The 13,222-nt window shown below is 47.3% G+C and overlaps 1 protein-coding gene across 6 annotated transcripts in view; it reads left to right on the top strand.

Moving 5' to 3' along the window:
- Window positions 1–13,222, top strand: part of TNFAIP8 (TNF alpha induced protein 8) — a 95,567-nt gene that overhangs the window by 73,926 nt on the left and 8,419 nt on the right. Inside the window, exon 1 of one of the 6 annotated variants that reach the window (XM_067568840.1) lies at window positions 12,990–13,203. The exons of the other annotated variants lie outside the window; for them this stretch is intronic. Within the exon in view, the coding sequence (XP_067424941.1) occupies window positions 13,197–13,203 (7 nt within the window). The 5' untranslated portion in view covers window positions 12,990–13,196. Of the gene's footprint in view, window positions 1–12,989; window positions 13,204–13,222 lie in introns of those variants that run through there. 6 annotated transcript variants of the gene reach the window in all.

The raw sequence follows: 13,222 nt of genomic DNA, 5'->3' as shown, positions 1-13,222 counted from the left end.
TCCCCTCCGAGCTCCGACTCCAGGTCGTCGAGCGACTCGGCACCGCGGCACCGTGGGCGGTCCCGAGTCCGTCACCGCAGATCCAGCTCCGATTTGAGTGGGGACCGGGATTCGGGCTCACGATCTACGGTGCGGAGCCCGTCCCGGCACCGATCGAGGTCACTGTCGGTCGTTTCGAGAGGCAGCGACTCACATCTGGCGGCACCGCTGATCCCGGCACCGACGCCTGCTTTGGCACTGTTGCCGGCTCCGGCACCGTTGCAGCCGGCACCGATGATGGCACCGTTGCAGCCGGCACCGATGATGGCACCGGCACCGAACTCGGGACGGCTGGACTCCCCTCAGCGTCACCATCGTCGGCACCGCTCCCGGTCTCGAGGGGGCAAGCGGCATCGCAAGTCCTCTCGCCGCAGGGGCAGATCGGGTGTGTCGTTGTTGTCGTCCCCGTCCTCCTCTCATCGCCGGCACCGCAGACGTCGGCACCGGTCCACGTCGTCCTCATCAAACCACTCCACGCGTCGGCGACATAAGCGACGCACGGGGGGCTCTGGTGACATGAAGGCGGTGTGGCTGCATCAGCCTTCCCTGCAGGCCGCGGGGTGGGCCCAGGGACCTTGGCAGTGGCCGTATTGGGGACCCTGGAATGCCTCTATGCCCCAGGGCTCGGTGTCACTACACTCAGTGGTGGCCCCCCCAGTCCCCCCGGCCCCTAAGGTTCATGAGCAGGTTTCGGAAGACTCGGACCCTGGGGAGGGACCCTCTTCCGCACCCCTACCCTTCTCTTCCTCATCGTCACCGGATGAGGCAGCAGCAAGGGACCGTAAAGGGCCCCTGTTTGACTTCAGGGCCCACCAAGACCTCCTCAAGAGGGCTGCTGAGAACTTGGGCATGGAGTTTAAGCTCATGTCTGAGGAGGAGGACTCCCTCTTTGGGCCCTCGGGCTCCCTGGGACCCTCCCGGGCGACCTTGCCAGTGCATGACAATGTCATGAAGATAGCGAGGAAGCTTTGGCAGACCCCTTCCTCCCTGCCCTCCACCTCCAAGGGGGTGGAACGTAAATATTATGTCCCCAAGGAACCTTTCGAATTTTTGTACAGCCACCTTGCGCCCAGTTCTCTGGTGGTCGATGCGGCCAACCAGAGGGACCGTCAGGGGGGACAGGGTAGCACACCTAAGGACAAGGAGGGCCGTAAGCTGGACTTGTTCGGGAGGAAGATCTACTCTACTGCGGCGCTGCAGTTTAGAGTAGCGAACCACCAGGCCCTGTTTGGGAAGTACAATAAGAACCTGTGGGCCTCGATGCAGAGGTTTGCTTCCCAGCTGCCCCCTGACCAGGAGGCGGATTTTTCCACGGTTCTGCATGAGGGATCTGCGGTGGCTACCGCTGCGCTGCAGGCGGCTAGCGACGCGGCGGACGCAGCCAGTAGGGCAATGGCCTCGGCGGTGGTGATGCGCCGCTGCTCGTGGCTTCAAGCCTCTGGCCTCACTCAAGAGGTTCAGCAGGCTATCCAGGACTTGCCGTTTGATGGCCTGGGTCTGTTCTCGGAAAAGACAGACGACAAGCTCCACGCCCTCAAGGACTCTCGGGCCACCCTGAAGTCTTTGGGGTTGTATACTCCTCAGGCCTCCAGGCAGCAGTCCAGACCGCAGGCCCAAGGGCAACCACCGCCCCCGCCCAGGCCGGCTCCTCGACCACCCCAGCAGAGGAGGGGTCGTGAGCGCTACCGCGGTCCCAGCAGGGGAGGCCGCCAGGGGTCCTCTGCGAGGAGCCAGCAGGGGCCTGCAAAAGGGGGTAATCAGGCTAATAAACGTTTTTGACCCAGAGCAGGAGGGTAGTACTCTTCCTTCTCTCTGGGATCCTGGTCGGCCGTTTGGGGACAGGCTTCGCCCTTTCCTTTCAGAATGGGAAGCCATCACTACGGACCGCTGGGTCCTGGAGGTGATTGCTAAGGGGTACGCCCTCCAGCTTACAACCTCCCCTCCCAACACCCCCCAAGGCTGTCCCCCATTGGGGATCCGGCCTCGGTTCAACTCCTGGTGCAGGAGATTGGGTCGCTCCTCACGTTGGGGGCAGTGGAGGAAGTCCCACTGGCCGAGGAGGGCAGGGGCTTTTATTCCAAGTATTTCTTAATCCCCAAGGCGAAGGGAGGCCTTAGGCCCATTCTGGACCTCCGTGGCCTAAATAGGTATATTAGGCGAGTTAAGTTTCGTATGGTCTCTCTCGCCACAATCATTCCGGTCCTTGACCCAGGGGATTGGTATGCCGCCCTTGACTTGAAGGATGCATACTTCCACATCTCAATATTACCGGCCCATAGGCGGTTTTTGAGGTTTGTGGTAGCGGGACGCCATTATCAGTTTCGGTCCCTACCCTTTGGGCTCTCCTCAGCACCTAGGGTTTTTACTAAGTGCATGGCGGTGGTGGTAGCCCACCTGCGCCGTAAGGGTGTTCATGTCTTCCCCTACCTGGATGACTGGTTAATCAGGGGGAGGTCGAGTGCCCATGTGAGACATAGTCTGTGCCTCACACGCGACTTGTGTGATAGACTGGGGCTGATTATCAATGAGCAAAAGTCCACACTCACTCCGGTACAATGTATTGAGTTTATTGGAGCCAGGCTAGATGCAGTACAAGCCAGAGCCTTCCTGCCTCAAGCAAGATTTGAGGCGATGGCAGCCATAATATCGGATCTCCACTTGTCCCCCATGACGACAGCCAGGCACTGCCTGCAGCTGTTGGGACATATGGCGGCTTCTACATATGTAGTGAGACTGGCCCGATTGAGGCTTAGACCTCTCCAGGCGTGGTTGACTTCGGTGTATGTACCACACAGGCATTCTCTAACTAGAGTGGTCCTGGTTCCCCCACAGGTGCTGTCGTCCCTCGATTGGTGGAGGGACCCCAGGGAAGTGATGATGGGGGTCCCCTTCAGAGAGTCCGCCCCATCTGTGACGCTCATCACAGACGCATCCGATCGGGGTTGGGGAGCCCACATTTCTCACGATCAGGGCACCCAAGGGCTTTGGTCTCTGGAGGAAAGAGCTCTGCACATCAACGTGCGCGAGCTCAGAGCGGTCCGGTTGGCCTGCAAGGCCTTCCTCCCCTTCCTCAGGGGCAGAGTGGTCCAAGTCCTCACGGACAATACGGCAGCCATGTTCTACATGAACAGGCAGGGGGGCACGCTCCTCGGCACTTTGCCAGGAAGCCATTCACCTCTGGAACTTCGCGGTGAGACACGGTTTTCATTTATCTGCCTCTCACCTCCCGGGGGTACGAAACAGCGAGGCGGACCGCCTCAGCAGAATTTTTTCTCCCCGCCACGAATGGTCCTTACACCAGGACATAGTGGCTTCCCTTTTCCAACGGTGGGGTACTCCCCGTCTGGACCTGTTCGCTACAGCGGAGAACAGGAAATGCCCGAGGTTTTGCTCGCTCAGGGGTCGCGAGCCGGGCTCTCTATCCGATGCTTTTTTGGTTCCCTGGACAGGGGAGTTAATGTATGCTTTTCCCCCTGTCCCGCTCCTGCCCCAAGTCCTCCTAAAAATCAAGAGGGACAGGGCGGACGTTATCCTGATTGCCCCAGCGTGGCCGAGGCAGCATTGGTACAGCATGCTGCTCGACCTCTCCATCACCGAACCGATTCCGCTACCCAGACGGTGCGACCTGATCTCCCAAGACCATGGGAGATTGTTGCACCCCGACCTGGCCTCCCTCCACCTCACCGCCTGGAGACTTTGTGGCTGACGGAGGGAGAGAGAGCCTGTTCCATGCAGGTTCAACAGGTCCTCCTGGGCAGCAGGAAGCCGTCCACGCAAGTAACATACAAAGCTAAGTGGCGGAGGTTTTCGGGGTGGGCAGAAGCGAGAGGGTTACACCCTAGCATCTCCCCTATTCAGGCCATCTTGGAGTACTTACTGCAGCTTAAACTGCAGGGCCTGGCTTTGGCCTCCCTCAAGGTCCACCTAGCAGCCATCTCGGCCTTCCACCAACCCATGGAGGGCCGCTCCCTGTTTTCTCACCCTATGTCGGTGAGGTTCCTTAAGGGGGTGGAGAGGACTTTCCCTCAGGTGCGGGACCCGGTGCCACCCTGGGACCTCAACTTGGTCCTTAACGGGCTGATGGGTCACCCATGGCTACATGCTCCCTTCTACTCTTGTCATGGAAGGTGGCCTTCCTAGTGGCTATCACCTCGGCCAGAAGGGTCTCCGAACTGAGGGCGTTAACCTCGGAGCCCCCCTACACGGTTTTTTATAAGGATAAGGTCCGGCTGAGGCCTCACCCGGCTTTTATGCCTAAGGTGGTGTCTCAGTTCCACTGTAACCAGGACATTTTCCTTCCTGTGTTCTTTCCAAAACCCCATGGGTCGGAGGAGGAAAGGAGGGGACATTCGCTGGACGTCAGGCGAGCCTTGGCCTTCTATCTCGAGAGGACCAAGCCTTTCCGGAAGTCGACACAGCTCTTCGTAGCTGTGGCGGATAGGATGAAGGGCTTGCCTGTCTCCACCCAGCGCATCTCCAAGTGGATTACTGCCTGCATTAAAGCATGCTATGAGCAGGCAGGAGTACCCCTCCCAGGGCCGGTGAGAGCGCACTCCACTAGGGCCCAGGCCTCTTCCGCAGCCTTTCTAGAGAGGGTTCCCCTGCAGGACATCTGCAGGGCAGCGACCTGGTCGTCAGTCCATACATTCACGTCGCATTATGCCATCGTGGAACAAGCGAGGGAGGACGCAGGGTTCGGCAGAGCCGTGCTGTCAAGAGCAGGTCACCGATAACTCCTACCCTCCTCCAAGGTACGGCTACGCAATCACCTACATTGGAATGCATATGAGCAATCACTCGAAGAGAGAAAACAAGGTTACTTACCAGTAACTGTTGTTCTTCGAGATGTGTTGCTCATATCCATTCCAAACCCACCCCCCGTCCCCGCTGTCGGAGTTGGCAGAAAGAAGGGACTGGGGACCCGCGCAGCCAGCAGCGCCCTTTATACCGCGACATGAGCGCGGCACTCCAGGGGGCGCCTGAGCTGGCCATGCGGGGCTTGCTAGGGAAAAAAGTTCCGGGAATCTGTGCACGGGGCGCGCACACACCTACATTGGAATGGATATGAGCAACACATCTCGAAGAACAACAGTTACTGGTAAGTAACCTTGTTTTCCTCCTCCTTAAATAATCTTTAAATAACTCTGTGCAATCAAGCATTCAAACTGTAATGGCCAAACTCCACTTGGAATTGGTTCTATCTTGTCCTGTCCTATTTGCTTGTTTCTTGTGCCTTTTGGGGCAGGGACCCTTTATTCTGGCATTGGTGACCTATTATACAGTTTGATATGCACTTATGAAGCTGCATAAATTATTACAATATCTGGATTGCATTCTCTTTGTTCTATAGAAACGACTGATACATGTTTTTGTCTTACAAAACATCTTTGTAGTGTCAGTACAGATTATGGCATGTGTGTGTGCTCCTGGCAAATGCATATCAGCACAAGCAGATATAGGTGCAGAGAAGCACCTGTCTGCTGCCTTCTTAGACCAGTCCAACAGCTGAAATATATTGGATCTATATTTGATGTCACAGCACCTGTTACTGCATTCCGAGAAGGGAGACAAATGGTGGCTAAGGAGTAAAATGCCAGAGTAAGTTTGTTACCCTATTCTGTGTGAGTGGGTCAGCCGTCTTTGTTTTTAAGTACACAGTATATTTTAGAATGTGGCTCTAGAACAGTGGCAACATGATAAAAAGTATTATACCTGAATCATTTTTTTTTCCTTGTCAAGGCAATGTAAATAAAAACACCCCTGGGTCTAGGGTGAAGAGAGGCAAGCCTTTAAAAAGAATCTCCTAAGTAGCTACAGTATATATCATGTGATGCAGGGGGTGGCTGTGGAAAGCGCAGGCATGTAAAACCAGAATAACTTGTTGGTGCAGATTGCTCTCATGGGGCAACAAAATCCTACACACACATTCTTGTTTAGAATAGCATCATTCCCCACAAATCTTCCCCGCCACAAATACTCTTCTTGGTTTTTTTTGTTTGCCTGGCAACAGGCTCTTCCCACCTTTTACTCAGAGAGAGCATTTTTGTCAGCTAGTAGCCTTTATGGTCCAATGAGGGGGATAACCCACTTCCAAACTCTGCAAACTATGTCCCTGCAACGCCTCTTGTTCGCTATCTATCCTAGGCTTCAGGACCAGTGATTAGTTTCTTGTTCCAGTTCTTTCAGTGTAAATATTAAAATGATAATAAATTGCTTGACTAATCAGCATTCTTATAGCACACTAGATGTGGGAAAGTTGTGGCAAGAAGCTTTTAAAACTTGCCTAAGGTACATAATGATAAATTCCTAGGTGGGAGGCCAGAAACATGCACATTTCATGCATTGAAAAACTTAGTTTAAACATTTTTCAATGTGAATATTTCCTTAGGAAAAAAGTGCTAAATAAAACACTCGTTCTTCATAAAGGTGTGGATGGCTAGGTGGATAGAGAGAAATGAGTGGAACTGAACATTTTTCTATAGCGAATGGGTATGATCTACAGCAGTGGTTCCAGAGGGGTACATAAACTCAGCTAGATGTTTGCCTAGTTTTACAACAGGCTACATAAAAAGCACTGGCAAAGTCAGTACAAACTAAAATCTCATACAATGACTTTTTTATACTGCTGTATATACTATACTATAGTATACACTGAAATGTAAATACAATATTTATATTCCAATTGATCTATTTTATAATTATATGGTAATACAGGGTTCGACAAATTTTCTTTGGAGCTAGGAGCCAGCCCAAAAATTAAGCAGCCAGACAACGTGGGCCCAGCGGTGGGGCGCCCTGACCGGAGCACAGCAGCCACTCTCCCCTCCCGGACCCACCCCCACCCCCCCTCTCCCACAACGTGGGCCCAGCGGCGGGGAACCCTGGCTGGAACACGGCAGCTGCAGCGCTCCTCTCCTGGCCCCGCCCCTTCCCCTGCCCTTCTCCCACAATGTGGGCCCAGCGGCAGGGCGCCTTGGCTGGAGCGCAGCAGCCACAGCGCTCCCTCACTCCCGGCCCTGCCCCATGGACGCAGTGGCGCCCTAGCGCCCGGGGTTTGTCGAGCTCTGTGGTAATATGAGAAAGTAAGCAACTTCTGTATTTTTATGTCTGATTTTGTAAGCAAGTAGTTTTGAAGTGAGGTGAAACTTAGGGGTATGCAGGACAAATGAGACTCTTGAAGGGGGTACAGTATTCTGGAAAGGTTGAGAGCCACTGATCGACAGCTCTTTATTTTTAGGGGCATAGGGCCAAAGTGCTGGCTTGGACAGTTGTAAATTACTCTTCACTTTGTAGGCCCCTGTAACTCAGAATGGATTAAGCCTTTGGGAATGGAAGAGGTATTACTTCCAGTGCCCTCCCTAGGATTGGTACTGGGGAGAAGGGAAGCTTTAGTTTACAGCAAGAGTTTGAGGGTTCTGATTCAGTATATCCCTGGTGACGCACCTTTTCCAGCCAACACTGCCCATTTTTTGGTTTGCGCTAATCCCGTAAAATCACCTCTTCAGTACAGCTGAAATTATGGAAGATGTGCACAGCTGCAACCACTTCTCCCAGTAGATTTTCCACCTCTGGGGTCTTACAAGGGCATATACCAGCTCCTCAATTAATCTGATCCATTGGGAGTGAGAACTGTATTCTCTTTAGGACAGAAATGAAGATTCCAGGATTGTGACGCTGTGTGTCACTCTGAAGTTTATAATCTCTGTGGAGTCCGTTTGAAGCGATGGAAACAGCTACAAGCATGGTTAAGAATTCTTTTTATTTAGACTATCACCTGGTTCAGTCATCACTGGAATTTGTGATCTGTTACCATCTCAGCCATTTTCAGTTTTACAAATTACACCAGTGTGACAGCATGAGCTTTCAGCTACTGATGTCGATGTAATATACATACGCTTCTATAAAGCATTTGACTTGGTACCACATGACGTCTTGATTAGGAAACTAGAACAATACAAAATCAGCGTGGTACCTATTAAATGGATTAAAAACTGGATAACCAAGTGTCAAAGTGTAATTGTAAAGGGGTAATTGTCATTGAAGAGTTGGCTTTCTAGTGGGGTGCTGCTGGGAGCAGTACATAATGTATTTTTCAGTGACAGAAAATATAAAATCATTACTGATGAGGCTTGCAGATGACTCAAAGATTGTGGGAGTTGTAAATAACATAGAGGACATGTCACTGATACAGAGCAATCAGGATCACTTGGCAAATTGGGATCAATCAAACTAAGCATTTCAATAGGGGAAAATCCAAATTCATACGAGGGATGTAAAATAGCAAACGGTTAACCAGTAAGTATTAGTCTTACCGTTTACCAATTGTTAACTTGTGTTAACTGTTTAACCATTCGCTGCATGGGGGTGGGCTGTGCACGTAGGGGGGTGAGTGGGGATGGGGTGTTGCAGGGAGGGACGGGGGTTGATGCAGCTGCTGCAGAGCACGTTTAGCAGGGGGGATCCCGGTGTCCTCCCCCCATGCTGTGCCTCAGGCCGGTGCTACTCACCACGGAAGCACATAGCATTCTGGAGCTAGGGATGTAAAATATTATAGTGTTTCAATGATATAGTTTTTTATCATTTAAATGTTCGTTTAGTTAAACAATATTTTACATTCCTAGTTCGTACATGTAGGAATAAAGAGGTAGATTATCTTTACAGGATTGAAGACCGAATTCTGGAAAGCAGTGGCTTTGAAAAAGACTTTGGAGTCATGATGAATAATCAGCTGAACATGAGCTTCCAGTGCAATGCTGTGGCTAAAAGGAATAATGTGATCCTTGAATGCATAAATAGGGGAATATTCAGTACAAGTAGGGAGGTATTATCACTGTATGTGGCACTGGTGTGACCATTTCTAGAATACTGTGTCCAGTTCTGATGTCCACAAATCAAGAAGGATGTTGACAAATTGGAGGGAGTTCAAAGAAGAGCTACGAGAGCGACTAAAGGATTGGAAAACGTCCTTTGGTAACCTAGTCCATTACTTAAGAAAAACTTTCTAAAGATAAGGATAGCTAATATGAAACCTAAATTTTCCTTGCTGCAGATTAAGCCCATTACTTCTGTCCTACCTTGGTGATATTGATCACAATTCTCTTTATAACAGCCCTTTCCCTATTTGAAGATGGTTAGCAAGTCCCCCCTCAGTTCTTGTCTCAAGACTAAATGTGCTCAGTTTTTAACCTTTTCTCATATATCAGGTTTTCTAAATCTTTTATCATTTTTGTTGCTCTCCTCTGGACTCTTCAATTTGTCCAAGTTTCATAAAGTGTAGCACCCAGAATTGGACACAGTACTCCAACTGAGGCCTCCCCAGTGCCAAGTAGAGCGGGCCAATTACCTCATGTCTTACATATGATATGAATTACATTCATGAATATCATATTAATACTCTTATTAATACACCAAAGAGTAATATTAGCCTTTTTGCAGCTGCATCACATTGTTGGCCCATATTCAGTTTGTGATCACTGTAACCCACAGATCCTTTTAGCAGTACTACTACCTGGCCAGTTATGCTTCATTTTATATTTGTGCATTTGATTTGTCCTTTCTAAATATAACAATTTGAACTTGTCGTTATTGAATTTCATCTTGTTGAATTCAAACCAATTCTCCAATTTATTAAGGTCCTTTAGAATTATAGTCTCCAAAGTGTTTGCAATACCTCTCAGCTTGATGTCATCCACATATTTAATAAGAATACTCTCCACTTCATTATCCAAATCATTAATGAAAATATTGAATAGTACTTGACTCTGGACAGGCTCCTGCAGGACCCCGCTAGATATGCGCTCCTAGTTTGCCAGTGAACCATTGATAACTACTCTTTGAGTACAATCTTTTTAGCAATTGTGCACCTAGTAATTACACCTAGACTGTATTTCACTGATTTCCTTATGAGATTGTCATGTGGGACTGTCTCAGATGCTTTACTAAAATTAAGATATATTACATCGACCGCTTCTCCCTATTCACTAGACAAGTAACTCTTTGCGTGTTTTAACCCTGTCAGGAGGTCAGATTAGATAACCACCATGGTCCCTTCTCACCTTAAAATCTGAGTCTATTAAAATATATTGTAAGTGTAGATCATTTTTTCAGAATGATTACGTTGTGGATGTACATCATCTCCTATGAGCCATCATGCAACTTCTTTGTGGCAGCTATAATAATTGCCTATATAGAGACATTTGATATTAGGAAGGCATTTAATGAAGGTTGTTTCTTTACATTTTATTAAATGTTAGTTGTTCTTTTTTGCTCTTCATTTGCTATTCCCCTCATATCTATTGTATTCCTTTCTCTCTCCTTGCCCTTGCTTCTGTTCTTTAGTTCCCTTCTCTCCTGGACTGACTGCCCAGCCTACCTGGTCCTCTTTTCCTTCTGCTCCACTGGCTAATCTGTTCAATTGTTTCAGTCCCTTTTTTCTCCTGCCGCTGGTTGGCAGTTCCAGTCTCACTGCTGGCTCTGGTCCATGGGGTTGACTCCTGTTTCCTCTCCTCTGTGACATCAGTTCATTGTAAAAGTAGCTAGGATGTCTCCGTCTTGTTTTCAGTGCTTTTGAACACCCATAGAAACACCTAGAAATGAGGAGCCATGGGACCAGCCAGCTTCCTGCAGAACACCAGCATATATGTTCTGAGGACCGTAGTCTGGGAACTCCTGCAGTACATTAAGGGAATGCTTTGAGCATTTTTTAAAGAGCTAAATTTAACATGTTTTCCCCCAAGATATGATCTGTGGTATTTTTTGCATATTAGAATCAAAGCATCAAGTCTTTCATTAAAAAGATAACATCAAAAGCCTTAGAAAATGTGACACTCATTAGGAAGAAGCTGTAAGTCATGGTGACAGAGTTCAAAACATCAGGCTGCCTTATTAATATTTGAGAAATCTGTACTCTCTGTACTGCCTCTTTTATATTCTTATCTTTATGATCCGTGTGTATTGAAATGTGTGGCAGAAACAGGGATCTGGTAATATGCACAGGATTATGACTATACTTGTGCCTGCTCTGAATTTTTTCCACTCATCTGTCAGGAGCTGCTCCCACAGTGTTGTCAACTCCTGCAGTTTTATCACAAATTCGATATTTTGTGGCTTTTATTTCACTGGAATCATGTGATAACATGAGAAACAGTATTTAAAAAAAAAAGTATTTTAAAAAAAAAGTTTCTAGCCCTTATTGTTGCTTGAAGGCTCAAAACCCAAATAAGAAGAACACAAAAAGTATTGCTTTTAAATTTTATGAATTCAAGCCACTCCTGATATTTGAACAGTTGGGACTGACAGTACTGTTCCCCCACTTGTTTTCAAGTAGTTGCCCCTCAGGGGTAAGAGAGTGCCTCTCATTCTAGGAGTCTGTTTTACTAAGAATGTAAGATCCTAATCTTGTGCAAAGGTTGTAACATGACTCAAACCCTCAGCAATACTGCGACAAATGCACTTGTCCAGGCAGGAAGGCAGACAGGAAATCAGTTGCCACATTTCTCAAAATGTGTTTGTGTTCTTTCAGTATGTAGATGCAATGTTCAGCCAGTAATTACTCTTTTTGTCAATCCTTTATACTCTGCAGGCTAGACTGGAAAGCCTATTTGTTTTTGGAATCTGGCTTTTTAAAAAGTTACATAAATGGTCTTGAGGTGCTAATGACATATCCTGTATTCCCTCTGCGAACACATTTACTACAATAAAAAAAACGTTTATTTCCAATACTAGTATTTTATTGGATTTCTAATGACTAAAAGTTTTGGAAGCCATTTTTTGCTAATTGATTGAAGGTCAAATATGTTATACAGCTAAGGGCAAAAGATAATTAACATATGCATTAATTAGAGATGTATGTGGCCTGGGCTAGAAAAGTTAAATGTCAGATTTCAAACCTTCCCCAGAAAGTTCAGAGGTTCAGATGTGGAGGTTTGCTAATGCAAACCTATAGAAAAAATATTTAATAACTGCTCTTTTAATAAAACTGGTATTCTGCTGCATGGAAAGCACCACACTACCCCTATCTCCTGTAGCAGAGTGCTTATTTCCTAATTTCCTATTTATGAGCTGTCCATTCAAATTAAAATTGAACTTATTTGAAACAAAACATTTTAATGGCCCTAATACTAGACAACCAGTCTCTTTGCGCTTAGTGGAAAAACAACACGGCACTTGTCACAAATACTACTTCTAGGTTATATCTCATACATGAAATACCCAAACCACACTGATTTTCAAGGGGTATTTTATATTAACACTTTAAAATATATAAATCAAACTCTACAAGGAAATAGAGAGGGGTTGTAGAGGGAGGAAGAAATACGGGGAAAACTTTTCAAGAGATGCTTAAAAAGAGATGCTTAAAAAGAGGTCTCAAGGGGCCGAGACCTCTATACCTGGGCCACCACAGAAATTGTGTGATAACCCACTGGTATAAGGCATAGTGATGGAATTTAGGTCCCTAACTATGGATTTAGGTGTCTAATTTTAGGCACATATGATTGGAAAATTTAGTCATAGCTCCTAAGTTAAGTGCATGACTGATAAGACATTTAGAACTGTTGAATAGTGAAGTGGGTGTCTGGGGAGAACTCCTCTGTGTGTTTTACAGTTCATCTAATCATAAGTTACAAATGGAAGTAAGCTTTCTACTTATTGTGCTTAGATTCTGAGTTAGTGTTTGAACCCCTTCCCAAGGACCAATCATGCCCTTTCTGAATTATTTTACTTTCTTCTTTCTATATTTTTGTTCATTGTCCCAGATGTCCGTTACCAATAACGGCTATTAGTTACACTGCTTGCTCAGCAATGCAATTTCCTTTAAGCTTTCCTTTCAAGGAAGTGAAACTACTTCACTGTAATTTTTGCACTTTGAGTTGCCAAAGTGAAATGGAGCAATTCAGGCTGAAAAGAAAGGTAGTTCAGAAAAAAATGCTTTTATGAGATTATTCTCACAGAGAGAGGATGAAAAACCTTTAAATCTGTATCGGATTCTGATGCTATTTGAGAGGAGTATATTAGTTTACTATGATGAAAGTATGTGTATTAAATTCAGTTTAACTAACAAGCTACCAGCCAAGTCTTCACTGCATACATATTGTGACTATGCCTGAAACGTGACTTTGGCATCACCATCTCAGTAAAAGCTGTAATTCTACTTGTTGATGAACAGTAAGTAAAATTTTAACTT

This window comes from Emydura macquarii, unplaced genomic scaffold (genome assembly GCF_026122565.2).
Source record: "Emydura macquarii macquarii isolate MOO-44397 ecotype Brisbane River unplaced genomic scaffold, CSIRO-AGI_Emac_v2 contig_2897, whole genome shotgun sequence".
Lineage (NCBI taxonomy): Eukaryota > Metazoa > Chordata > Testudines > Chelidae > Emydura > Emydura macquarii.
Note: the sequence above shows the minus strand (reverse complement) of the source record. Positions and strands in the feature narration are given on the sequence as shown.